At 27.9% G+C, this 26,874-nt stretch overlaps 2 protein-coding genes across 2 annotated transcripts in view; one reads left to right on the forward strand and one right to left on the reverse strand.

Moving 5' to 3' along the window:
• Positions 1-21,466, reverse strand: part of LOC107173095 (uncharacterized) — a 29,313-nt gene extending 7,847 nt beyond the window's left edge. Inside the window, exon 1 of the mRNA XM_089219100.1 lies at positions 20,700-21,466. The gene's annotated coding sequence lies outside the window, so the exon portion shown is untranslated. The remainder of the gene's footprint in view (positions 1-20,699) is intronic.
• Fas1 (fasciclin 1 Fas1 domain-containing) overlaps positions 5,761-26,874 on the forward strand; it is a 68,134-nt gene continuing 47,020 nt past the window's right edge. The window contains exon 1 of the mRNA XM_015523505.2: positions 5,761-6,082. Within this exon, the coding sequence (XP_015378991.1) occupies positions 5,945-6,082 (138 nt within the window). The 5' untranslated portion in view covers positions 5,761-5,944. The remainder of the gene's footprint in view (positions 6,083-26,874) is intronic.

Raw genomic sequence — 26,874 nt, forward strand, 5'->3', positions numbered from 1 at the left:
AAAGAAAAAAACAATCATATTACTACTTATTAATCACAATAAAACTACTTTTTTTAATTATGCATAGTACAAATGATTATTGATTTACATGGTTCCTTAATAATATGGTTGCATAAATTACTTAGGACAAAGTAAGGAACCAATTATTATTGAAGTAGTAACTATATTATACAATGTGTCCCGTGGGGAAGTGACTGACTGGAATCATATATGATGTACTAGTAGTAGGTAAGTTATGAAAAAAAACTCCTTTATAAGGGGAAGTCTTACATTTAAATTTTTTTTCTTATTCAACTTTTTTTTAAACAAAACCAAACCTAGCTACCGCACATTTTTTGATATATTTTCAAAACTTTTAAGCTTTGTATCGTTAATCGGTCAGTCACTGCCCCACAGGGCACATCGTATAGCAGGTTTATTTTAAATTTGCAAGTATTAAAAATATTAAAACATCTATCTACTCCATGTATAGGTACTGAATGATGTAATGGCATGTTTTATGTGCAGTACCTACTATTCACAATCGGTTGAGACTAATCTGAATGATGTGAAATAAATAAACAGAGAAAAACAATTTTAATCAAACCTTCATGATCGAGTGATTCCGGTATGCAAGGGATTTTATATAATTTGGCACCTCGCCATTAATAGCAATAAATTAAATCCACCCGGATGCGATATAAATCTATATATGGTTTCTTTTAGAAGAACATATAATATGTATAGTAAAAACTGAAAAGTATAATTCTAAAATATACGTCCCTAGAAAAATATAACTAATTATGGTATCATAATAATATTGTATACAAATTCCTAAAACAATGAACTTAATAATAATATACCACAAATTACATATCTTACTATACCATACTAGTTAACAGTATCACCACAGCATCTTGCCAACTAAAGTACAAACAAATGTTAGCACAATAACTAATGTAATAATATTCTATCATAATATTATACATTCTACAGCCTATTTTCTATGGATGAACTAAAAAGAAATAGGCTAGTAAACAATAAGTAAATGATTATTTTTATTTTTAATAATAAAAAGGCAAAATTATAATATTCTGTTTTAAATTTGCTTATTCTAAATTTCTTTAATATTATTAACGTAAGAATTAGTATATTAGAGAAATATGTATTATAATATGTGTATTATTTGAACCCATATAAACGAGGAAAGGGCCTACTTCTAAAAAATATTTGCACTTATGCCTCAAAATTGAATTGCGGTACCTATATCTTATCAGGTGTATAAAATATAACATAATATAATACTAACTACAGTTTTTACTTACAACAAAAATCATTTTCTTAAGATGACTAATGGTTATAAAAATCTATAATATTTGCTTCGCTTAAAACTATACAAAGAAGAAGATAATTAATTTGTGTAAAATAAAAGCAAATTAATAAAGTTGTATTGAGGTTTTGTTTTAAAACGAAAAAAAGCGAGTACCTAAGTGAGTATAACGCACTGCTGTACATTAGGTGTCTATAGGGAGTCACTGTAATGAATGAGTTAAATGTGAAATCAATGATAAAAAATCATTGCATAGGTATGAAAAACGATTCTGAACGAAGACGGTCTGTCAACCCATAATACTACTAATATTTTACTATATAGATATTTTTTATGATATTATTAATAAAAATTGCATTTGAAAATGTGTGTATATACGAGTGTAAAATACAATAATATACGTTCTCTAAAAGTATCGTCGAATAATATTTTCTAGTTACAATGAAATAATTTAATAACTAAAGTTAATTTTTTTAAGTGTGGATATATATTTTTAGATTTTTCGGTTACAGAATTAACTACTTACTTGCGTACAACCTTGTTTTACATTTTTAATCCTTAACTAATTGCTAAAAATATCAATATTTTATAAATTTTTAACAACAAAGTAACTTTGAAATTTTGAAATTAAATATTCCTAAAATTTAAACTTAAAATACTTTTAAAAAAATCGTGTATGTATATTTTAAATATTTCCAGCTACTATTGTAGCATTATATACAAAATGCCTTGTGTTAAGTATTAAACTTTTTTACTTCAACTTTTATTGACATTTACACAAAAAAAACCTTAAAAAAAATTGACAATGTCTGTAAACAGCTCAGTAGATCAAAATATTTTCTAAGTTTTGAGTATATGGAATAATTTTTCCAGGAATTCTGAATGATTTAAAATCTTTTTCGCCCATTTGATAAGCTGATTAAATTTTAATATTATATTATATTGACAATAATCATAATAATGGTTAGGTTAGAATTCAGGGGCGAACGCAGGGGGGGGGGTTAGGGGTTTAAACACCCCCTGTAATAGTAGGTACAAAAAATAAATTATCTGACCTACAAATGTATTAAAGTATTACTAATAACATTTCAAAAAAATTAAAACAAATTATTAGTTATTAAAAAGTTTCTCTTTTCCCGTGGTTTGTAAATTAATGGATACAGTAAAATCATATAATAAAATCATTTAATCTATTCTGTGGTAAAATCACCAATAAAATGTATGATAATGCAGTTTAGCAGTTTCGAAGTGAGTTGACAGTATGTTATAACTTATTAATAACTGATGGACATCGAAGGCCGCCAATCCGATTATGTACGTAATGTAGACAGACAACGAGTGTAATTGCCGTCTACCGGAAGTTCCTAAAACTAACCTACACTAAAAATAATTGTAATAATTAGTTATTAATTATTATCTATGATATTATATTATCATGTAATATGTATATTATATAATATGTATTATGTATTTATGTATATAGTATAAGTGACTAAAATAAAATATAGAAAAGTGTAATACAGACATACAGTATGAATAATATGATATTTATGAATACCTACTTTAAATTTTTTCAACCACCCCCAAAAAAAAAAAAAATTTTTTTCCTGCGTTCGCCCCTGGGTTAGATAAGAGGTTTGTTAGGTTTATAAATATACTCATCATCATTATATATTATTACAATGAAGGTATAATAGGTATCATAATTTATATATTATACCTATATTAATAGGTATATTAACTGTAAATATAAGTATAAGTACCAAGGTTAGAATTTCTTATTAAAAATAAAAATATAGTGCATATGGCATGTCTTAATAACAATGTGTGAATGAAATTAACTATTTATTAACTATTTGTATATAAACCTATTATTATAATATATTGTACATAATGCTTATTTATTCATATTTCATAATATAATATAGACGTATGAAAGTGCGTATCTATACTGTCTACTGAACATTGTTTGGGTATATATTGTCATTGCATATAGATCTTAGGCGTTTATTTCATTTTAACGATTGCCTACCCTACTACGGGTACGTAGTCGTATAAATAGTGGTTTTAAAAGGGTGTAATTTAACACAGTGCGAAGTTTAAGGAAAAATATTATATCAATTCTGTATCACGAACAGAAATTATAATAAAAACGCGCGCCCATCGTATGAGTCATATAACGTATCATGACTCGAAAACAATAATTGTCATTATAATAGGTATATAATGTTAATATAACTTATAAATACAACTTAATTATTCTTCTCATCTACTCCACTGTACCCACACTTAAACACTTTTTCATTTTTCGTACCATCACGGTGTAAAGATGAATAAACTCCTGAAAATATCTACTATTACTATTCCACTATTCCATTAAAAGTGGTCGTTTATGTATAGCTTAATAATTTATAAACAATTGGTTCGTCGTTCAATTACTTATATTGGTTATGTAATTTAGCTTTGGGGGTTTTATAAAACATTTATACCTACCTAGCTCAATATTACTCCAATTCTCAATTACTGAATACTCAATTCATAAGCCTTTATACCTATTATAAGCCATAGCTGTAACGATTCCTAGTCTCAGATACGTTAGCAACCAGACGTTACTCATCAAGTCTCAACCTCTCTATTTAAAATCAACTTAGATACTCGCATTCTATTACTTTGAAAAAAGTTATAAAAACTTTTACAATCACTTAGCCATCTTACTTCTAATCTTGCTTATAATGCATTACCATTTACCATGCAATCTTTCTAGTTGTCTTAAAATAAATTGACTAAATGATATCATCTCAGTGTAATTTTTTTTTTAAATGGACACCAGTTAATTTTGAAGTAGTTCCACTTGACGCTTTCTTCTGTTACGCTATCGCGTTTTGTTATTTTTTACAATGCTTGATTATTGTACATAAGTAAAAACTGTACCTACATTATTTTTATTAAAAAAAAAAAAAACAAAAAATAAAAAAAATATTGTGGTTCTGCCAATAAAATTTGCAGGTGTTGGATTTTGAATTGAGACAGTTGCAGTGAAGAGTTTGAAAACTTATTATTATTTTAATAATAGCTGTTTCGATTTTTTTTTTTTTTTTTACTGAAGCCTGAAGGTGATACCAAATTTAAGAAATTTGATTTTAAATTTAAATTCAGCACTTACTTACGTTTGAGTAATGATTTTCAGTTTGCAGCAAGCAATGTTTATTTTTGTGACAAAATTTTCACAAGTTTTAGATGCTTTTTACATTTTTTTCTCGCACTTCGTTAATCGTTTTTATTTGACACACATATGTGAAAATAGTCACTCTCACAATTAAACAGACATTGTTAGACGTTAGTATATATCATGATTTTGTTTTTAAACTGTTTAAGTAATTTTAAAAGGACAAGTAGTGGAAAAAGTGTTAAATAATTAGTTATTAGAATACTGATCCATGGCACCTGCAGGAAACTGGCACCAATCATCAGTATTAAGCTCAGTTTGTATCAACATTAAGCTGCTTAACACGGACTGCAGTTAAGATACATAATGGCGCCAGAATATTTTAACCTATAAAAGAGTGTTATTAAGGTTTTTCTGGTACAGTGGTACCTAAATTGATCTCATTTAAATGCTAGTGTTAAAACAAATTATGTGTTATACTACAAAGCGGAAAATATTTTAGCGTTGAACCTATAATTTTTTTAAATATCTATTTGATTATTCAATAATGGTTATTAGATAATATTAAAACAAAACAAAATTGATTTTATTTTGTGGGTTAAGCTGTTTTGGCAGTGCGCCTTGGTTGCTGTCGTAACGTAGTGAAAAGCGAATTGCTCGAAAGCAGTTCGTCTAGGGGACGTAGACTGTAATAAATATATATATAATATATTGTATAACGGTACGTCGTGTATTTAGCTACAAGTGGTAGTGGACGAAATCCGTTTATGGCGTTGAACAAATTTAAACCACTAAACTTACAGAGACCAACACATCATTACGCCCACTTAAATAGCATACATTGGATACCTGCAGGAAGATTTCAAAGGAGAAAAACAAAATTTATAATATTATTATTAATATTATCATTGACCCGTGTGGCGTTTCACCTTAGGTCGTCGTTGCCCTGATGGCAAAAAACCCGCGAAATCCACGTAGGAAAATCCCTCCCCAACCGACAGCCGCATATATATAACGTAAGTACTATAAGTATTATATGTATGCGTTGGTATGAGTTCAATTATCCCACGAGACCACGGACCACGGTAAGTGGTAACGGCCGACCACGACCGCGACGACCACGCACCTACCTACCCAGGACGTCAGCTGCTGCTTTGTTGGGGGGGGGGGGCAGGGACACGCGCGGCGGCGGTGGCGGCGTGTGTGCGATCCGGGGGCCGGCCGGCCGGCCGTCCGCGGTCTGCGAAGCGGTGCGCGCCAGACCTTTCGTTCAGCGTTCAGTCGTCGACTTGCCACCGCCACCGACGATCGTGTAGGTAATTTTTAGCCGCGTGTCGCCGGCGTTTTTTCCGCGTCGCTCAGTTTCGAAACACGTTCGACGGCAATTTAAGACGTCATTGAATTCGTCGATAGCCGGCTGACAATAAGGATCGATAGTTCGTGTTGTGTGTACCTGCTGCTGCCGCGCCATGTCGTCGTCGCGCCAAACACGCCGAAGATTTGTCATCGGTTTGTTTCTGATCGCCGCTGTCGTTCAGGTGCTGTACCGCCCCGCCCAGTGTTCATCGCTGATGAAATATTTGGCTACCGAGTACAATTTGTCCAATGTGAGTACCTACTTGAGTACCTATTGTGCTATAGTGCTTGTATTGCATCGGCGACAGTTAACCTCTACCTCTCCAACTTCTTTCCTCCCCCAATCATCCCCAATCGCCAGTCCTATTAACACGTAAATACAGTTGCGTATATTATAGTTACATAGTTACGTTTACCTATATGTACATAGCATATACTATGCCAAATGATAACGACAATTATTATATTATACGATTATAAATTATTATAAAATATATTTAGTAATATTATATATTAAATATACCTACATAAAACCTTTATATGGTAACTAAAAAAGTATTTTACACGTACTATTTATAATCCGCACATAACAATACCGGTCGATTTTATCACTTGTGGTAGTTGTCGTCTGTAAACTATATATATATAGGTATCGAAGGGTATAACGGTTAATGGCTGGTACGCATTTTGGTCTTGTGAGAATGCATTTTAGGGATGAATCGGTCAATGTAAGGTTGCAAAGTGTGGAAAACCGTTTAAAACACGATTTATGCGTGTATAAATTAGTTTGATGATTGCCAGTTTATAGTAGGTACAGTTATTTATACCTATACTTAGTGTCCAATATATGTACTTAAACAAGCCGATACAATTATTATTAAATACTACTCGCAGAGCCGGATTTATATTTGGGCAATGAAGTTTTAATTAAATTGTGAATGAAGTATACACATATACTATGAACTTTAACACTTTTCTACAATTCTGTTATAACCTAACCGTTTTTTTTTTCGTTATACCTTCTCCTGCGGATAGTTAATTATCGCATAATCTTCGAAAATATTTTGAAACGTTTTCATACTTTGCTTGTAGATGGAAAGTTAACAAGTTAAATAAGTACTTGAATTATTATTTTATTGGAGCCGAACGAATAATTGTGTTTTAACAATATTTTTGAACAATTTTATATTTTTATAGAAATACTAAGACTTAGTAAAACTTATTGAATAACCAAAATTAATATTTAAATAAGAACAAATTACCAATAATATGAAGTGAACATAAGTAAGCGTGTAAGTTTCAGAATTTCAGATATTATTGTATTTAAAATATCATTTTGATTGGTTATATAATTAAGAAAATTAATTTAATTTATACCAGAAAAGTACCTAATTAATGTTTGTCTAAATACAACTTTGAATTAACTCCTTAAATAAAAAGTGGCAAAATAGTTGTGAACTCTCGAGTTATTTAGACTTCCTTGGACAACTTCCATAAATACTTTACAAAGTCCTTGACCCTGAAACTGTATTGATTGTTAGTTACTTGTTCGCGTACACAGGGATGAATGGAAGATGAACACTGACGATTCTAAAATAAATGAATTGTCAGTGAGTGTGTATATGATTGTATTTTTAATTTCTTTGAATTGAATAACTTGCACTAAGTATATATAATTATAATATTCTTATAATAAAATATATACAAAATTAAATTTATTTTATATTATATGCATATTATATTCTTCCCGATTGAATTGATATTTACTATCTAGTTATCAACTATACTTAGGTGGATAGTTAATTTAAAATAGGGATTTTATTTCTCGACTAAAATTTGTAATTTAAGTTATAAGAATTTTATCACCACAAAATGAATAAATACATTTTTACCTATATAAATCAATATACATTGAAAACGAAAAATTTACAACGTATAAAGTTTAAATATCAAATTAATTATAAGTAATAGTAGAAAAAAATATGAAAAAAATTTATAAAAATTAACTAATGAATTGTATCTACCTACTCGTATCAGACAAGGTAATAATTACTGAATAATTGGATAACTTAGAGCCGTATGAAGGTATCTACATATATTTTTGTAAGAATTTTTTTCATAAATATAATGCATTTTGTATCAGAAACAATAAAAAATATTATATATTAATATTTAATATTTTGCTGACGTACTTATCTATTGAATTGTTGTGTATTGGTTCATACTTGATATATCTACTAATAGCCTTATACCTACATATTTTGTCATAGTAGTAACATACACTCTTATTAATTCCAACATTTCTGATTAAATATAGCAAATTTAAAATTTCGATTTTATCTCTTTAAACATTTTTTTCCAATTATTTAATTAATTATCCATTAGTTAAATTAAATTATTTTAATGATATTACCTATATGATAATATTTTTACTTAATTTAAGTATATATTCTAGTGACGTTGTGATAAACTATAGGATTGTGTTTTGTTAGGCTCCAACTAAAAAATACCAAAACTATACTGCATCCAATTTAACTAATTTATCAACTCAGGAAATCATGAATTTGTATTAGGTACATTTGATGTAACACATCACGCGATGTAAAATTACTGTTGTAGGCTGCGGAAATGACACAAAATAGTATACCACGTATTCATAATGATATTTTACTTATACTCGTTCACTTGTAATTTTCTATTATAATATGTGTATTCATTGCAGTGGCGTAGCCAGGAATTGTGTATGGGGGAGGGGGCTGTCTCACAAAAAAATACAAAAAATACAAAATGCAATATTTTTTTTTATTCACACTATTAACTACTTACAATTATGTGTATAGGTATACATTTTTTCATTTTTTTATTTATTGTTGTATTCAATTATTGTTATGGCACAAAATTAATATTTAATCTTGATAAAATTCTAAGGTCGACACCGTCAATGGGGAGGGTTATAGCCCCCTTAGCCCCCCTGGCTACGCCACTGATTCATTGGTTTACTAACTCTGGGCATTTATTTTATTTATACTTTTTACTGATTATGTATATTTCACTTCTATATAGATTCCTCCACTACAATTCGGTAGGTTATACCCATTAAAGTTACTAAGTGTACATAATAGTGTACTAATAAGTTATTTTCATTGATATACTCTTATCCTAAGAAGCTTTGAAAATTTCTTTCATTTTTTTTTTATTAACCAGCTTTGTACCATTATTTAGAAATAATAGGAATACGAGTATTGGGAATTTGAATGGAATTAGTAATTGCAGGAATGATTACTTTACTATATTATATATATTATATAAACTAATAACATTAATATATTGGTTATAAAGGTACATACAATGTGTCCCGTGAGGATATACTCATTAGCCGTAGAGGGGAACTCACCATCTGGATAAAAAACAATTTTTTGCCACTTTATCTATAAAATAAAAATATTATAAAATAAAATAAATATATAATGTTGAAAGGTCAACATTTTCAGCAAAAACTATAAAATAGGTATATCTTCATTTTCCAAAAATTAAAAATTAAAAATAATTTCTTCTTACTTTTTTACCAAAAATATAAATAAAATTAAAAAATAAAATATATGTAGTCCTTGTCTAATAAAAAAAAAAAAAGATTTATGAAATGTTTATTATCTCTGGAGATATCACAATGGGTAAATCCTCACGTGACACTCTGTATATATATTTTTGAATAATTTAATAATAAAGTGACCATTCATTGGTATTTAGAATACTATCATAACTGTAGTATATAATGGCTATTTAGTATTTCAAAGCTTTTCTTATGTAATGCTTTAAACTTTAAAGTCAATATTTATATCGAATTAAATAATTTCCTTATTTTTGTCTGTGAATAATTTATGAATATGTATACGTAATACTAACGATTTATTCCAAGTTATAAATTCAATTTTTTTTTAGTAAAACTCAAATCCACTATTTCTATGAAAAATTTAAATAAATACTTTTACAATGTATTTTTAAAACATTACATTAACATAATTACGTTACGTATTACAACAATATGATATACAACATTTGCGTGCGAAACGTAAATAGATGTCGTGCGAATTCTATGCATAATTTTCTAATTGAAAATAGACCTAGTAAGTCATAAATCATAATAAAACAAAACAATTTTAAATATGTGTGAATAAATATAATTACTGGGTTATTTAATAAATAATAAGATAGCATTATTTGTTGTTTTTTTTCAGTAAAATGCAGGATATCTATATTGATTTGGCTATTTTTAATTTTAGTAGATAATTTTCACAATCAACTTTACCTAATACGAATTATAATCTACTTTCAAACAAAGCATAATGTTCATAAATTCCTAACTTAAAATATCCAATGTTTGGAATAAAATTATATTTTGAGTTTTGAAAAATGATGTATAATAATGCAGTTGTTTCTTGTGCCTGTAGACTGTCCGATATTGTATTATATATTATTGTAAGGTATAGCCACCTATATACTTGAAAACATGCAGTTTATGATTCTTAATTGTTATTATATATATATAATATAAAGATAAGATTCAAATAATGGCGTGTAAATTAATCTCATACCTACTAATATAGTTTATATTTGTATTATTGTATTAAATTTTAAAATTATTTTGTTAAATATAATACCATCAGAAACAATATAATTTAAAATATAAATGTAATACTAATAAATAATATCTATGTATTTGTATTCTGTTCTGAACATTTGATTACTATTTATCGACTACTCATTGTTATATTAAAAAAAAATTGAAGTTCCATCGCTGGATGGATTCTTCACTCAAGTCACCAGTCCCTTTTATTTTATTTTTATTCTATTTCTTATCAACACTTATACTCATTGTAAAAATATATTTACAGATTGTATAATAAAACAAAAAAAAAAACAAAAAAAAAAAAAAAAAATTAAATAACAGCTATCTAGAGGAAATAATTTACAAGATAATATCCCCCTTAACAATTTGTTCCGTTATTTAATTGTTGTGGCATACTCACTTAGTTTAAAGTATACGAGCGTATTGTGTTTGCGTATGTACCTAATGGCTAATGTAATATTTTTATGTAAATAAAGTAAAGTAAAAAGTTTGTATGTATTTATAATATTTAATTGATTTTCATATGTATATACGATATACATAAATATTAAATCATCTTGTGATCTATGATTCATATATTTATATGTTACAAAGAAATATTAAAGGCATTTTCTATATGCACACATGATATATAATAACTAGTTGATGAGTGACTAGACTTCGTTTTTGCCTTTTTGTTAGGGATATTGTTATGACATTGTTATAAATTTAATATCCCTACTAAAAATATGTATGTAATTTGGTTAGGTAGCTACTACAAAAAAGTACGTTTATTTCTAGTCCTAAGTCATATTGTGTTTACATACTATAAAAGTATAAACACGCCTAGCTGGTTATAATATATATATAGAATAGTTGGATTTTGTCCAAAATGTCAAAAAAAAAAAATGAAAGTAATCATAATATTAACGACAATAATTACATCGTGGGTGAATGACAGTGGAACGAATTCACGTTGATAGTTATAAATCAAGGTCACTAAAATATAGATGGAATGATTTTTTTTTCAGTTTTTGATCACATTCTTTTTTATAGTTGTCTATGTAAGAAATAATAATAAAAAAAATATACAATTAATTTTCTGTTTACATCTTGTAAGTATATGTTTTTCACCTCATTTTTTTTGTCGCATATTTACCTACTTTTTTGGTTGTTTGAAGGACATTTGAAAAATTATGTAGTTCAACCATAGTATTTAAAAAGCTATTTGGTGTGAAGTATTCAAAAGTATATAATCTATATTCTATAAGTAATTAATAAACACTTATAGAATTTAATATAAGTTTTATATTTTGTAGAAAAAATACTATAAATTTATAACAATTAACTGAATTACCCATTTATTAATTTTAAAGAATTAAAAAAGCCATATATTTTTCATTATTAAAATTGCTAAAAAATAAATTGTATATACTTACCTATTATATTATAAGAAAAGTCAAATTGGAATAGGATACGATATTTCTCAAATAAAAATAAATGGTCAAGGAAAACATTTATTTGATAATATATGTACAAGTATATGGTTTAAATGAATGGCGGCTCTCCCAGATCTTCACTCTGGATCTATGCCTAAGACCCTGAAGTATAGTATATTAGTAAAACATAAATTAATGTTATTTTATATTATTGCTAAAAATGATTTCTTCAAAAGTCAGTGAACAATATGTCGCTATTTTTAGGTCTAAGTTTTAAATAATATTCTGTAAAATCATACGAATGCCGATGTGTAACTTTTACTAGGTACAATATTATTTTGGAATAGATTATATCAGTCAGATTCTTTATGGTTTGGACAACGATTTTTTGTTTTTGTAAACACAACACATATCACATTATATTATTATGTAAGTATTATTATTGTTATTCACGACGGATTTCTTTTCAAAGATTCCAACAAATAACCTAATACCATGTTGTCTAATAGGTAAATAGGTATGAAATGTTTATAGATTTACATATATATTTTTCATAATACACCATTTATAAAAGTCATTTATACATACTTTTTTTTAAGTATAGCTATTTATGTAAGATAAACATTTGGGAATATATATATACATATATATATATATATGCTGTATCTGGTGGTCGTCGTATCATATTATATATATTCAATAATGGATAAATTAAATAAATAGATTTGTAATATGGACGTGTTAATCATTCAATAAAGCTTTTGAAATCCTATAAAGTTATTTGGCGTATGGGACATGAGTACTTAATATATTTAGTACTTACGGCATGCCTCGACTTAAAAAAATATATTACACAGTGGCGTATACTATAGAATAGTATATATTACATAGAAATAATTTTCGGAGTGGGCTATAATGTATTAACACATAGAAACTAAAAAATGATCTAACATCTAAAGGCTACTAGGTATATATTTATCAGTTACGACACTGATATTACCTATATCAGCTACCTACATCAAAGAGTTACATTCAATATTATGTAGGTTTTTATTAGTTTTATAGTTAGTTTAATTACTTTAAATCAATATAAAACAATTATTATGTCATAACAGTTTGTGATTTTCATATCTGTTAAAAACGTATAAGACAACCGCGATTTTTAGTGGCATTTCATGAAAATATTTCAAAAATTTGATAATTGTTTATTAATTTCTAATAAGAATATTCTCGCATAATACGTAGGTATATATATATATACCTATATATAAGTATTTAGTATTATAACTAATTTAATATGCAAATTTTAAAGTTTTGACAGAAGGATGAGTATTGAGTATAACTACATAAATATAACTAAAATTTTGAACTCATATACACATATCGTCTATTATACAATATTTGTGGACGGGCTGACATGTAATATATGAGAAAAATAACGTCGAACTACCCCACCATGTACAAATTTTAATGTTCATATTATACGAAGACCCCTAGAGAACACTAAATACGCCCCTCTGTATACAATGGATCTAACATTCTAACCGGACGACAACGAAGTGCGACTATTACCCTATATCATAATATATTCTCTCGGTTGTTCACTTGTCGGCCGTTGGTGTATAACAGACTACTCGTTGTTGCATACTATTAAAAATTCGATTTCGTTTTGCAATTGATACGTCACACCAAGTTCGCGTACAGGCTCGTGTGTTGGAGATAAAAACAGAAAAGGATTCGTGGGTATTATAGCGTTACACACAATATATTATATACATATACGCGATTATAAAAATTTATAAAACATGCGTAATGCAGAGCGGGTGTGCGATTTCGTCGCGTGCACTGCTGCAGATTTAAGTACCCACGACACCCTCCTGAAACGGAGTGTTGAACTACTCTCGTACACGGTATTATTTTATTGTATACGTATCTCTCGCACACGATCCGTCCGTTAACGTTTGCATGAATTCTCCGATCGGATATCGTTGGCCAGACCCCAGACGTTTATTATCGCGGAAAAAGGCGCGTTCCACATCAGCGGAGACCGGGCGTTTCCCGAGTCTGTCCGCCCGTCAACCGTAACGGATGTTTCTTCTCGCTCTCTCGAGACGCTAAACTGTTTTCGTTGTCGGTGGCGATGCGACGCAAAGGATTATCCACCGACTCTCCGCCAATTTATTGGATTTCTGCGTATGTCATATGACACGAAGACTATATTATGACGACTCGGAATATTGGGGTTAAAAAAACATACCTATTATAATATGATGCAATAGGTACTGAAATATATTTAGAAACGCTCTACGATATTTTTGTCCATAGTTCATAACTTTTCCCATCGATCGCGCGTTCCCGTATTTAAAAATGATGTATCGTATAACTTACACGCGTTATGATTCGACCGGCCACTGTTTATGTTTTTACTCTATTTCCGCCGTAGTGTCGTACTATTATACTAAACATTTGATAAGTATTCCGCCACACTTACAGGTAGGTATATAATACGAGTACTACGCGTACATAAATATAATATATTTTTTTATTATTATTGAGAGACGACGATGACCGTGACCACGTTTGTGCATCACCACCCGCCCACACCTTGCACTCGTTGCATCCTCTTATACATTTTATTTTAAGAGCATACACAACAAGTGCATCGCTGCTCGTATTACGCGTGTATGAGTAATTATTTGCATGGCAGGGACAACTTAAATTAATATAATATTATTTACAGCTCATGTTTAAATACGTTTATACGAGTATAATATATCGTTCATATACAGGGTGATTCGTCAAGAAATTTTAATGTATAGGATTCCTTCAAACTATTTATTTTTAATACATTATATAGATTTGTATATGCGTTTTATGGAATGTCATGTACTATGACGGTGATAAATATTATCCTTTATTTTTGTTCAAACAACAACATATCTTTTTATATAAATTATTAAAAAAATGATTTATTTTGATAACCTAATGTATTTAAATCGAAATTTGAACTGTAGTTTTTGAGTATGTTAAAAATTATGTCTATGTATTCATAAGAATACAAAAAATTGGAATTTTAATAAAATATTCACATTTAATAAGGACATAGATGAGGGATGAGTGAGCATTATTTGTGGATCACCCTGTAAGTAGTTACTGTACGACTGAATAACCTATATAACTTAACCACTAGCTATACCTAGTGTCTGTACATACGATCAATCGACAAAGTCGCGGCTTGTTATGGGCGTGGGAGTCGTAGATTTTAATCATGCACGCGCACCCGCTTGGGTGCCTGATCGTTGATATACGCGTATATTTTATTATATTATTATATATTATGTTCACCACACCACGACAAAAACCCCGACGTCGCGCCTACCATAGAAATAAAATAAAACGCAACCAAGCAATACGCCGCTGACACGAGCTCCGGCATTAGTAACCCTCCGGTTTTTTTTTGGTTTTTTGTTTTATGATTATTATTGTTTATTTGAATTTTTTTCAACGACTGTGTGTTTGTTTTATTACCGTGTGCCGCGTAAAACGAATAACGTGGCCATTTTCCTTCCTCGATATTATATTATGCCAAGAGGAGGATTTCCGATTATTTTTTTTCCCCATGATCTCGCATTTTTGCGTACCGTGAATAAAAACTCAACTACAGTAGATGGTTTTCAACAGAACGTATATTTTATAGTCGTATCGTTTCTAACGAATTGGAATGAATTCGTATTTTTCGTACGATAATATAAATATTCGATTTGCTAATACACCGGTAACGTAACTTTAAATTTGTAAATACTGGTGATGCCGACAAGTGCAGACAACCCTCTAATTGTCTATACTTCTATAGACTCTAAAATAAAATCAATGCACTTAATGATATAATTTAATCATAATCATTAATTATTTAAATTGTATGATTATATAATTTTGAGGTAAATCATAAAACTAAATTAATTTAATTATATAATGATAATCCGACACTATGTGACTAACGAGTAACGTATTTCTTAAACATTTCAATATTAATTACATACTCAAAAATGGATATAATGTTTTCAAGAAAATTGAGATACAATATTATACTACCTAAACGAAATCCAAGAATATATTTGCATGACGACACTCTCGGGTTGGCTTAATGTCCTTTTTCCGTGATTGCCAATTCTATACATAGTTGCAAATAAATTGTTCAAGTTTTGAAATTTATAATGTAAGTATTATTACTTATAATTAACTACATTTTTAAATACCATTTTGTTGTATCCTTTCTTATACTTTTTTTTTATACATTATTGATTAGTTCCATGATTTATTGTAAATAACATATTTAAACATTAAACTGAAAAGAAAATATTCAGAATTGTATAAATATTTAACTAGATAAGTCTGTTACATAAAATATTGGTTATTGATTATGGTTCTTTTCGTATTCTCATTTTATTTTAAATTCCAACTGAAATATGAAACTATGTTTTGGGATGAATTTTGATTTCTATGAAATTATTTTAAGTGCTTTTCATAATATATTATGATATATGAACATTGAACATATATTTTTACTATTACTTACCAATATGAGTTATTTTTCGTACATAAGATATTCCTAAAAAATGATTGATGTTGGAAATTTGATATAGTGGTATTAGATACTATTATTTTCCATGGAATTAGACACAAAATCCAAGGTTAAAAATGAAGACCATCAAATGGAACCCTTTATTTGAACATTGTATGTTAAAACCTTTAAAATCCTACAACTATTGTAAAAGTCAGCTATTTTTTGAAGACTTAAAACAATGACCTATTTTAATTTTTCATTGAGTAAAATAGTATACGGTATACGTAAAAGTCCACTGCAAATATTTGGAGAGCGTGATGTAATGGGAGCACCAAGCGGCAAGCACTAAGCTCGTATTTAAATTGTTATTTGAATACTTATACATAATATATATACTGGCATCAATTTTATGTAGCTATTGATTTGTTATAATTATAAGTAATAAATGCCTATAGTATCAAAAATAACAATAACATACCATTATAGTGCTTAGATGAAAAAAATTATGAATATGAGTTATGTCAAAATCACTTTTTGTTCCCTTAGAAGATATTTATTTTACGGATAAATAATAAATATTCAGGACTCATGATCCAACAAAAAGAAAAAGAAAAAAATGTAACATGAAGCCTTTGATAATAGAAAGTTGACTGTTGATTTTATTACGAGATAATAACAAAAAAATAGCAAACGTTCTGAACAAATAATAATAATAATAACAAAACTTGTTGTAACTTATTTACTCAACATTTAAAATTTGACTATTTAATGTTTACAATATACTAACAAATTGTTTTAAAAATCCATGAACATATTTACATATCAATAAAACAGGGCTATTATGGCTATTTTTATGCTAAATATTTTATTTTATGTGTTAAAGAAAAATTATTATTTCAGTTTCGTAATTTATATTATATTTTTATTTTTTTATTGATCTAAAAAAAATCGGCTTCTATGTCCATTAGTTTGACATTAACCTCAATTAGTTTACAAAGGTGGTTAACTTATATGTTAGGTATGGTATGACTTAAATTAGGTTATATAGCTGAATTTCTTTTATAAATTGTAGGATGTTCATGATTGATTGGGGGTCCGGTCCAAGCGCTTCTCCGATTTGTTGTGATATGTGGTTTCTCGTGTCATCGTATTTTTGGCATTCAGTGATGATATTTTTGACTGTTAAGTCCACTCCACACATTTCAGTGATTTCACATATGGGAGTGTCGTTTTTTTCCTATATTTTTATTATATATGTATGTAATGTGCAATTATACAACCATAATATAATATATGAGATGCACTTTGTTTAATTTAAGACTTTTTTATTACCATAATATCGTAAGAATATGTTTCCACAAAGCTATGTGTAAAATTTTCCTTATTTTACTTGGTCTTAACTTAAACGATTATAGTAGTGCATTGTTATATTGTATCTATATTATATTTTATACATAGCTACTACATTTGCATAATTATAATATTTTCTATTTATGTCTTATGTAAATTTATTATTTTTTAGTCTCGTTATAATTGCTACTAACATGAAGATTATTTTTTTCTGTATTATCTGCTATGCCACACCTTTTATGTATTTGTAATTCCTAATATTTCTATTCCCACACCTATTTTGCTATTCCATATTTTTAAATTTTCAAAATATCACAAAGAAAAAAGTTTCATCTCGTGGGATCCTAATACAGATAATATAATACGTGTTACTCAGATATAGCCCGTTATAGGTATTGTTCGTGTATATACATATTTTTAAGAAAATCCGTAGATTGTTATGCAATGACGTAAGAATTAAGAAATATTATAGATTTGCACGGTATTTTTTTATTTATACCTATATTGCACATAATATATTAAATAGCTAACCCTGTACACTACGTTGTTAAAAATACTACAACTTATAATATAGGTATATAATTTGAGATTTGCGTTATATTTATCATTTAATATCTGTAATAGTGATGAGAAATTCCCGTGGATTTATACCTGCAGCTTAATCTCTCCATTAAATATTTTTAACAGAGTAATATAAAATGCAGGTCTAAAATCATATCGAATTTATGTGGAAGAAAAAATAAATATCTATGAATATTAAAAAAAAAAAATCAAAATTTTAATATTAATATATTAATTGACGAGTATATTAATGTGATTTCGGGCTTAAATATGCATCAATTTTTTTTTCTATGTATCCAATTATAAAATAGGCAGGTGTTGTTAATATTTCAAATTTTTACTTGAACTATTATTCAGTTATTATATCAATGTACATTCATTTTAGACAATAGATTGTAAAATTGTATTAGAAGTTTCAAAGTAGACTGTTTACGGTGAGGCATTCAATGTATAATATACGTATAACACGACAATAGTGTGTGTTACAATATTGTAGCTTTGTAGTTGTTCTTCGACATAATATTGAACATTATTTGAAATAGAAGTCGTTTTACGACCTGTGTCGCACAGGAAATGGTTCGTTCACATCTATAATAATAGTATCGTTCTTCCGTATATGCGGCCCTGCTGATAAAGTGACGGCAACTCAATTCACATTCATACAAAACAATGGATACCTATTACTCGGGACCCCGATCCTCAAATTCTTTTTATGTTATGAAATAATGCTGTGTATGAACTGTGTTTGTGTGCGTGAGAGATGACGCGAGTGACGAAGAAATAGTTTTAACTTTCAGAGTTTTAAAAAAAGTATTTAAAATTATAATCTATCTAAACTTAATAATGTGTATTTAAGTACTCATCATGTCATATAAATATCATCTGTAAAAAATGTCTCAATCAGCTTGTTAGAGCTGGTTAAAAAAAAAATGGCAAATTATTTCTAGTGGTTAAATTAGATTAGATTTTTAGATTAGTTAATTAGAAAAATTAGATCAGGAAAAACAAAATATTATTACATTTTTAAAAGATATTAAGTATATATATAAATATACTATATAGAGGGTGATTTACCCAAGAATGCAACCAACCTTTTTTCTTTAATAGTTAATTTCTTCGAATTGTACAATATACATATGTATATACAAAAATCGTAGTAAATATTTTGAAATATGGCATTTATAAAGTTTTACAACAGAATTCGAATAAATTCATTATAAAAATAAAATATGGTGGCATATATTGCACAACAATAGACAAAATTATAATCATTTGGTATCTCAAGTTATTATTACATATTTTAATTTTTAAGGTATGTAATAAATGTGTTTTTAAATCATTGTCTTTATGTAAAATGAAAAAAAAACTTTTTTTTTAAAAATGCATTAGTATATTTTTGCCTTTGAGTGAAACTTTTTTTATTTTTATAGTGCTAAAAATGTTAAGATAATGGCACTTCATTTTTATTGAATAATATGATCATATGTCTAAAAAATACTTAACATTAAAAATGACATAATTATTTTTCACTTATTTTTTTTTTTGTATGTAAAATAGACAGTACAGACAGTACAGTGTATTATAATATAATATATATATGTACATACTATATTTCAATTTTATTTTAATTTTCCAATTTTAAATTATAGTTGATTAGTTAAATAATTTTAAAAAATGTTCAGGTTGTTATGGAAATTTTAATCAAAACAGATTACTTGTATATCACGGTTTTTTATTTTTTAGTATAATTAAAAAACATATTAAATAAGTAATCAATTTTTTGATGTGATTTATCTTTTTACTACATCAAACTTTATTTTCAAACCTGAACTGTTTTTAAAAAATTTGCCGATAAAATTAAAAGCAAAAATAAAAACTTTAATTTATCGAAATACATATCTACCTATACTTTTAGAAATATTCATCCTATTGAGAAAATTATTACGAGATAGAAAATAAATATGAATTAAATTTATATAGATTTGTTTTAAGCCCGTCGACCAAAAATATTTATGTATTTTTAGTTTCAGACTTATAAAACAAAAAACAGCCCGTCAATACACACACACAAAATAGATTCGTACTTATTTTTGGTGCTTTATTTATCTTCTATCAATCGAGGAACGATTTATTTGTTGTTCAATTCTAGTGTGCTACTGCATGCATACAATAATAAATACAATAACAACATACACTGATATAGCATCAAGAGAGCAGATTATACATATATATAATATTCTTACTCTATGGAATATACGATTGTTTATTTTCCTTCGTTGTTCACACTTACACACACATGCATAATACATACATAAAAAAAAAAAACATTAGATTTGAACTATACTTACATTGATATAGACGAGGATGCATATAAATTATAGTCGTGTCTTGTGTCTAGGTACTGTCTTTAGATCAATTTAGAGAGAGAGCGGTGTTAGGTCTCTATAGATATAATATACAGTATAGCGTAAAAATATAATAGATAACAGTAAGGCAAATGCCACTTCACCACGTTTTCACTCTGGTACCGCCATCATTTGATAAGAATCCAAATCGTCAGTTTCGTATAAACAGTCGACAGTGTGGCATGATGGTAGACGGTAGTATATTATAAATTATAGGTATATATAGTGTGCCTTCGTCGTCGTCTCGGAACAGATTAGTATTTAATGATCCGGCTATGATGACCTAACCGCGTAAAAGGATATTGAACACCGAAAATTAGGAATTACGGATTGGTGTGTCGGGAGCTCTTGCCGCGATTTAACCGGAACGCGGCACAATATTATATTACATTTTACAACCGTCCATTCCCGACGAGGTCTTCTTACGCGTGCAGCGGCACAGAGCACTTCACTAGATTTATCTTCTATAGAGTTTAGAGAGTGATCGGCGTCAAAATAATGCACTTACCGTGAACCGTGTGACTCGGCCGCACACAACAACAACTGAACAACGTGTAATCGTCCATCCACTTTTGATTACGTCATAATAATAATAATAACACTGTTATAGTATTATGTAAACGAAATATCGACAAGTGCTCGGGTGCTCCATGTTCTTCAGGCCGAGCGTGACGTAGAAACCTTAAACTGTCGTAAATTCTTATAAGATAATATGGAACGCTGCAATTTAGGCGATCGTTTGAGAAATTCGACGGAAAATTCCGGTTGTGTATTATGTGTGTGAAGTTCGAATTGCATTTGACATTTTACGAGGAAGGGAAAAACCATTCCTGGGTCGTATCACATGAACCCGACGATGTGGCGTGTATTGTTCACCCTATTGACAAGTCGTCAGTGGGACGATGTATGATGGCGTCGAGGAGTGTACAAATGACGCACGCGCAACGATGCAGAACGACCCAGTAAGCACAGAGACGAATCAAAACGAAATATCTCGCCAGTCAAACCGTCTTGTGGTTCTCTCTTATTAACAGAGAGATATATTTTGGACCATACTTTCTACAAAATTTAACAGAATGTTATACTGTTTGGACCAGATTATAAATAATTTAAATAGCATTTTCCTCTCAAGTTTCTACAGTTTTGAGTGAGAGGATTACTAGACTAGACTTGGGTAAACTGTTTTAGTCAAAACTTATAAATTTATATTTATTTTCAATAAAAGTTTTGCACTATCATAGTCAATAGTAATTATTATTGTGGCCTGTGGGGGCAAAGCTAATCTGATGTAGTTTGTATCCGCTCACTGCATGTGATGCCTATGAAAAAAGAGAAAACGCCAAAACGTGTGAAAAATTTAAATTGTGTTATAGGGGTTTATAAATTGGTTTGAAACGTATTCCACTAATTTTTTCTCTTTTACACCGAATGAAAACATTTTGGTTTTGCTATTTTCGGCAATGTTGGCCAGTAGACCATTATTTAAAGATCATTAAGTTTTATTCATTGCTCTATAGTAAACACTGCAGTGAAACCTACACTGAGTGATTATTTAAAAAATTAAATTAAAAATTATTTCAAAGGGTATCTATTAACGTTTTTGAAAATATGTTTTTGCATAATTTGAAGTCAAAACTTCAATTTTAGAAAATAAATTATGTTTTCTTATTGTTATCACTTTTTGAGCTTACATTTTTAATTGAATACTCCTATAAAGAATATTTTTCTAAGACTTTCGAAGAATAACAATTGAATTTTGAGAGAGTAATAGGTATAAGTTGTTAATAATTTAATATAATAGTGTTTAAAGTTTTTTTAACTGGCATAGTGGACCGACATTTTACCAGGTTACAACTTATAAATACTAAAGTTAACGCTTTAAATAACTATATATTTAATAATATCTACTTGCACTGTATTATTATGACATAAAATAGAACAAAAAGATTTTTTTTAGACATTTTATTCTTATAACGACTTCAAATCATATAAAACAAAATTTGAATGATAATGGGTGATTTATGTCAAAAGAATCGCCCTGTACTTTGTGTTAGTGTGTTTTATAAATTATAGGTATTTATTCTGAACTCAATCGATAAATGAAAAACCGTCAGTTATCCGTAAATAGAAGTTTCTCCGTGTTACGAATTGTTTCCATGGCCATTCGTCGTATATTCGCGCGTATTTGCAAGCACGGACGTTTTTTTACGCAACATAGTATAACTTATTAAAAAACGTTTTGTTTTTACTAATGAAAAAAGACGTTATTATAACATTTATAACGACACTATAAGACACTATACTTTAAGTATTTTTTTTTGTTGGAAAATTATCTAAGAGACTTAGAATAGTAAATAGAACATGACCTGTATACTAGATATAAGTAAATGATACTTCATTAAATTAACGATTCATTTACTTTAATATGATGCGCGAACGCCACCGTGCCGTAATCGTTTGTATATAATTACATCGTATTTTTTTTTTAAATCTTTTAATATTAGTAATAATCTATCATAATTTATACGTTGATAATATTAACTAAGACAATTTTTAAAATTGGAATAATTATTGAAATGTAAATTTATTAAATGATTAACAAATTTATAACATACGATATTGCAGCGCAGTATAATAATAATTCTTTTTTGTTATTTAAATGTATCATTTTTTTTTTTACCAAACCTATTACTGAATAACTATCTTTATTTATGTTATTAAATGTTTGTTCTATACTGTAAGATCTAAGTAAAAGTGAAGATGTTATGGTGTACAGCTATAAACATTAAGCATAACTATACTTATTACATATTTGCGTATCTATAATACCAGCTCTAACAAAAATATTCTGTGTTCATTTTTTTAGATTCTGAACGAAGTGATGAATGTATTGATTTTACAATGATGTGTGTTTTTAGATTCTGAACGAAGTGATGAATGTATTGATTTTACAATGATGTGTGTGTTTTTTTTTTTTTGTGTCTGTGTACAGCATAACTAGTCGAAAAAATGCTTCGATTTCAAACTTTCAACAGTTTTCAAAAAAATCGAGAAAAACAAAAAAAAAATGACAGAAAAACGGGAATTTTTACGCAAAACCCGTTTTCGACCAAATCGATATTTTTATATGGTTGTTATTCAAAAACTAATCACTGTAAATACTTGAAATTTTCACCAAATGTTAATGTTAGTGATATCTATATACAGTTTAATTTTCAAAAATGTTCGACATTTTTTGAGTTATTTATAGACCACTGAAATTTTCAATTTGTCTGAAAATTTTTTTTTGAAGTGTCGATAAAATTTTTTTGGCCCTATCAAAATACTTGAAAATTTAATACAAAGTTCCTCATAAGTTATTCTTAAAGTGATTAAAAAATTATAAGAATACATAAGCACAATTTTTTTTTATAAGCGTTTATAGTTAAAATTTTTACGAAATCTGTCGAAAATGCGAAAATATGCAAGTAATTATATGAAGCTGAAAAATCATAAAATTGTTTGTGTTTATAACTAAGGATTAAGAATACAACACTAAGTTTTCCATAAGTTTTCCTTCAAGTAGCTATAGAGAAATTTCGAAGCGTCGTTATAGGAAAAATTTGAGGTGCGTTTGAATTTTAAATTTTTACGAAATAGCGTTCCGATAACGATTTATTCTGAAACGATTTTAAATATTTGTTAGTATTCAAAAAGTATAAGTCGTAGATACGTGAAAATTTTATCAGTTATTTAGATTGGCATTTTCTTTGCATGATTTAATTTTCAAAATATTTTGACTTTTTTTGAGATATTTATAGACAACTGAAATTTTCAATTTTTCTGAAAAATTTTTTTGAAGGGTTGATAAAATTTTTTTGGCCCTATCAAAATACCTGAAAATTGAATACAAAGTTCCACATTAGTTATTCTTATAGTAATAAAAAATTTATAAAAATACCTAGGCATAATTTTATCTTATTAGCATTTGAAGTTCAAATTTTGACTAAATACATAAAAATTACGGCAATGTTCAAATTATCTTAGATAGAAATTCATAAAAGTTTTTCTTTTTAATTCTAAGATTTTAAAATTTAATACAAGGCTCCTAATATAATTTTACAGTAGCAGTTGAAAAATAAAAGAAATTTATAGTCTCAAATTCTTTTTATAAGAATTTACAATTCAAATTTTGACTAAATACATAAAAATTACGGCAATGTTCAAATTATCTTAGATAGAAATTCATAAAAGTTTTTCTTTTTAATTCTAAGATTTGAAAATTTAATACAAGATTCCTTACAAATTTGTCAATCTTTATCACAAAAAAAATGTCCACCGGAAATTTAAATTAAATTTTTATTAGCATTTGAATTTCAAATATTGACAAAAATTTGTCAAAACCATGAATATTTGCAAATTATTTTGTAGTTCAAAATTCATAATATTGTTTGTATTTATATCTAAGGTTATAAAATTTAACACCAAGTTTTCCACAAGTTTTGCTTCAAATAGCTATAGAGAAAATTTGAAGTGTCATTATAGGAAAAATGTTTTGAGCGTTTGAGTTTTAAATTTTTATGAAATCGCGTAATGATAACGATTTATCCTCAAACCAGGTATTCGTATATCTATGATAATATAAGGTATTATGAATTATGATAACTACATGATAACTACACTAATTGATTAACTATGCCTTATGCAAAATGCGTCTTATAATTGAAAAATAAAATATTTGTTTCAAAATAGAATATATGACAATATTTAAATATATCCTAGACTGACAAATCATCTCCGTTCAGAATCGTTTTTCGTATACAATGATACCTATCATTGCATTCAAATTTAATCCCATCCATTACAGTATCCTACTGTACAGCAGAGCGACATCCACGACTTACCCGCTTTTTTTTATTTATTAGAATAAGCCTCGGCAGCGAAGGTCACTGGCTGGCGTTTGACAATTAACAATGATATAAGATTAGTTATTACAATGATTTTGTTAGTACATTACATGGTTAGTATTTTTCTGTGAATTGTTTATTCCGGGTAATAATAATAGTTATGCTTGTTAAATCAATACATAAATGTATTTCAATCTATGTTTTATATTATTTGTGTGAATCGTGCTGAATTACAAATAAATAATTGATTTAAAAGCTCCTTTCAAAAAAAAAAAAATTTGTAAAAAACAAATGTAATTTGAATATTATCTATCTAGTACCTACTTATATAAACCATTTAAGAAACCTTACGTTACTTTTAACCATGCATATTGTCACTAATACGTGGCTTGCAGTACTATAGATATATACTCATGGATTGCCAGACGCTTCAGTATTACAGTACATAGCAATAACAGAGTACTGAGTATTTTGAATACCAATGTAATCAATATCTGCATATTAATGTTGTGAACGGAAAATCAAAGTGTCGAGAAGTCTTATTGAAGCAAAATAAATAACCACTATTATAGGTAATATATATATCGATCAACGTCGTCATAATTTTATATACGTGTATACGATTAATAAATCCAATTAGTTATACCTTTAGTCAGTGTCTAATAATTAATAATACATGTAGGTATGTATTTCCCTCTTGTTTTAATTTCCACGTGTAATAATTAAATCAAACAGAAATCTGTCTTCAGTAAAAAAAAATTTTACTTATACGAAGATACGGTTGAGCATTAAAACAATTTAAATTAGCATATTCGCATTTAATGGTTAAACGTAACGTTTAGTAACAAGTTGAAATTCTTGTATCTAAAATCCGTTATAAAAATAATGACGTGTTAGTTTTCTGGTAAAAACGTATTTTTAAATTAAGGAAAATTTAATTTTAGGGTGCTTTTTAATTCCCAACGTCTAATTGTGACCGCTATCTATTGGTGTTGAACGGAAATATTATAATAATAGAGCTATATACGTGAGTTAAAAATATACTCTTACTTCATTAATTATCAGATGATAGACAGCAAAAAATCGAAAATTTATCACAAAACACTATTGATTTTTTTTACACTCACTGTTCACTATTCTTCTATTGATAATGCATAAAATCGTTGAAGTTGATCTATAAATAATTAAAAAGCGTTTGAAAATAACAGTTGTTTATCTAAGATTCTAAACAC

Source organism: Diuraphis noxia, unplaced genomic scaffold (genome assembly GCF_037042655.1).
Source record: "Diuraphis noxia isolate RWA-SAM2 unplaced genomic scaffold, SU_Dnox_SAM2 contig0002, whole genome shotgun sequence".
Classification (NCBI taxonomy): Eukaryota; Metazoa; Arthropoda; class Insecta; order Hemiptera; family Aphididae; genus Diuraphis; species Diuraphis noxia.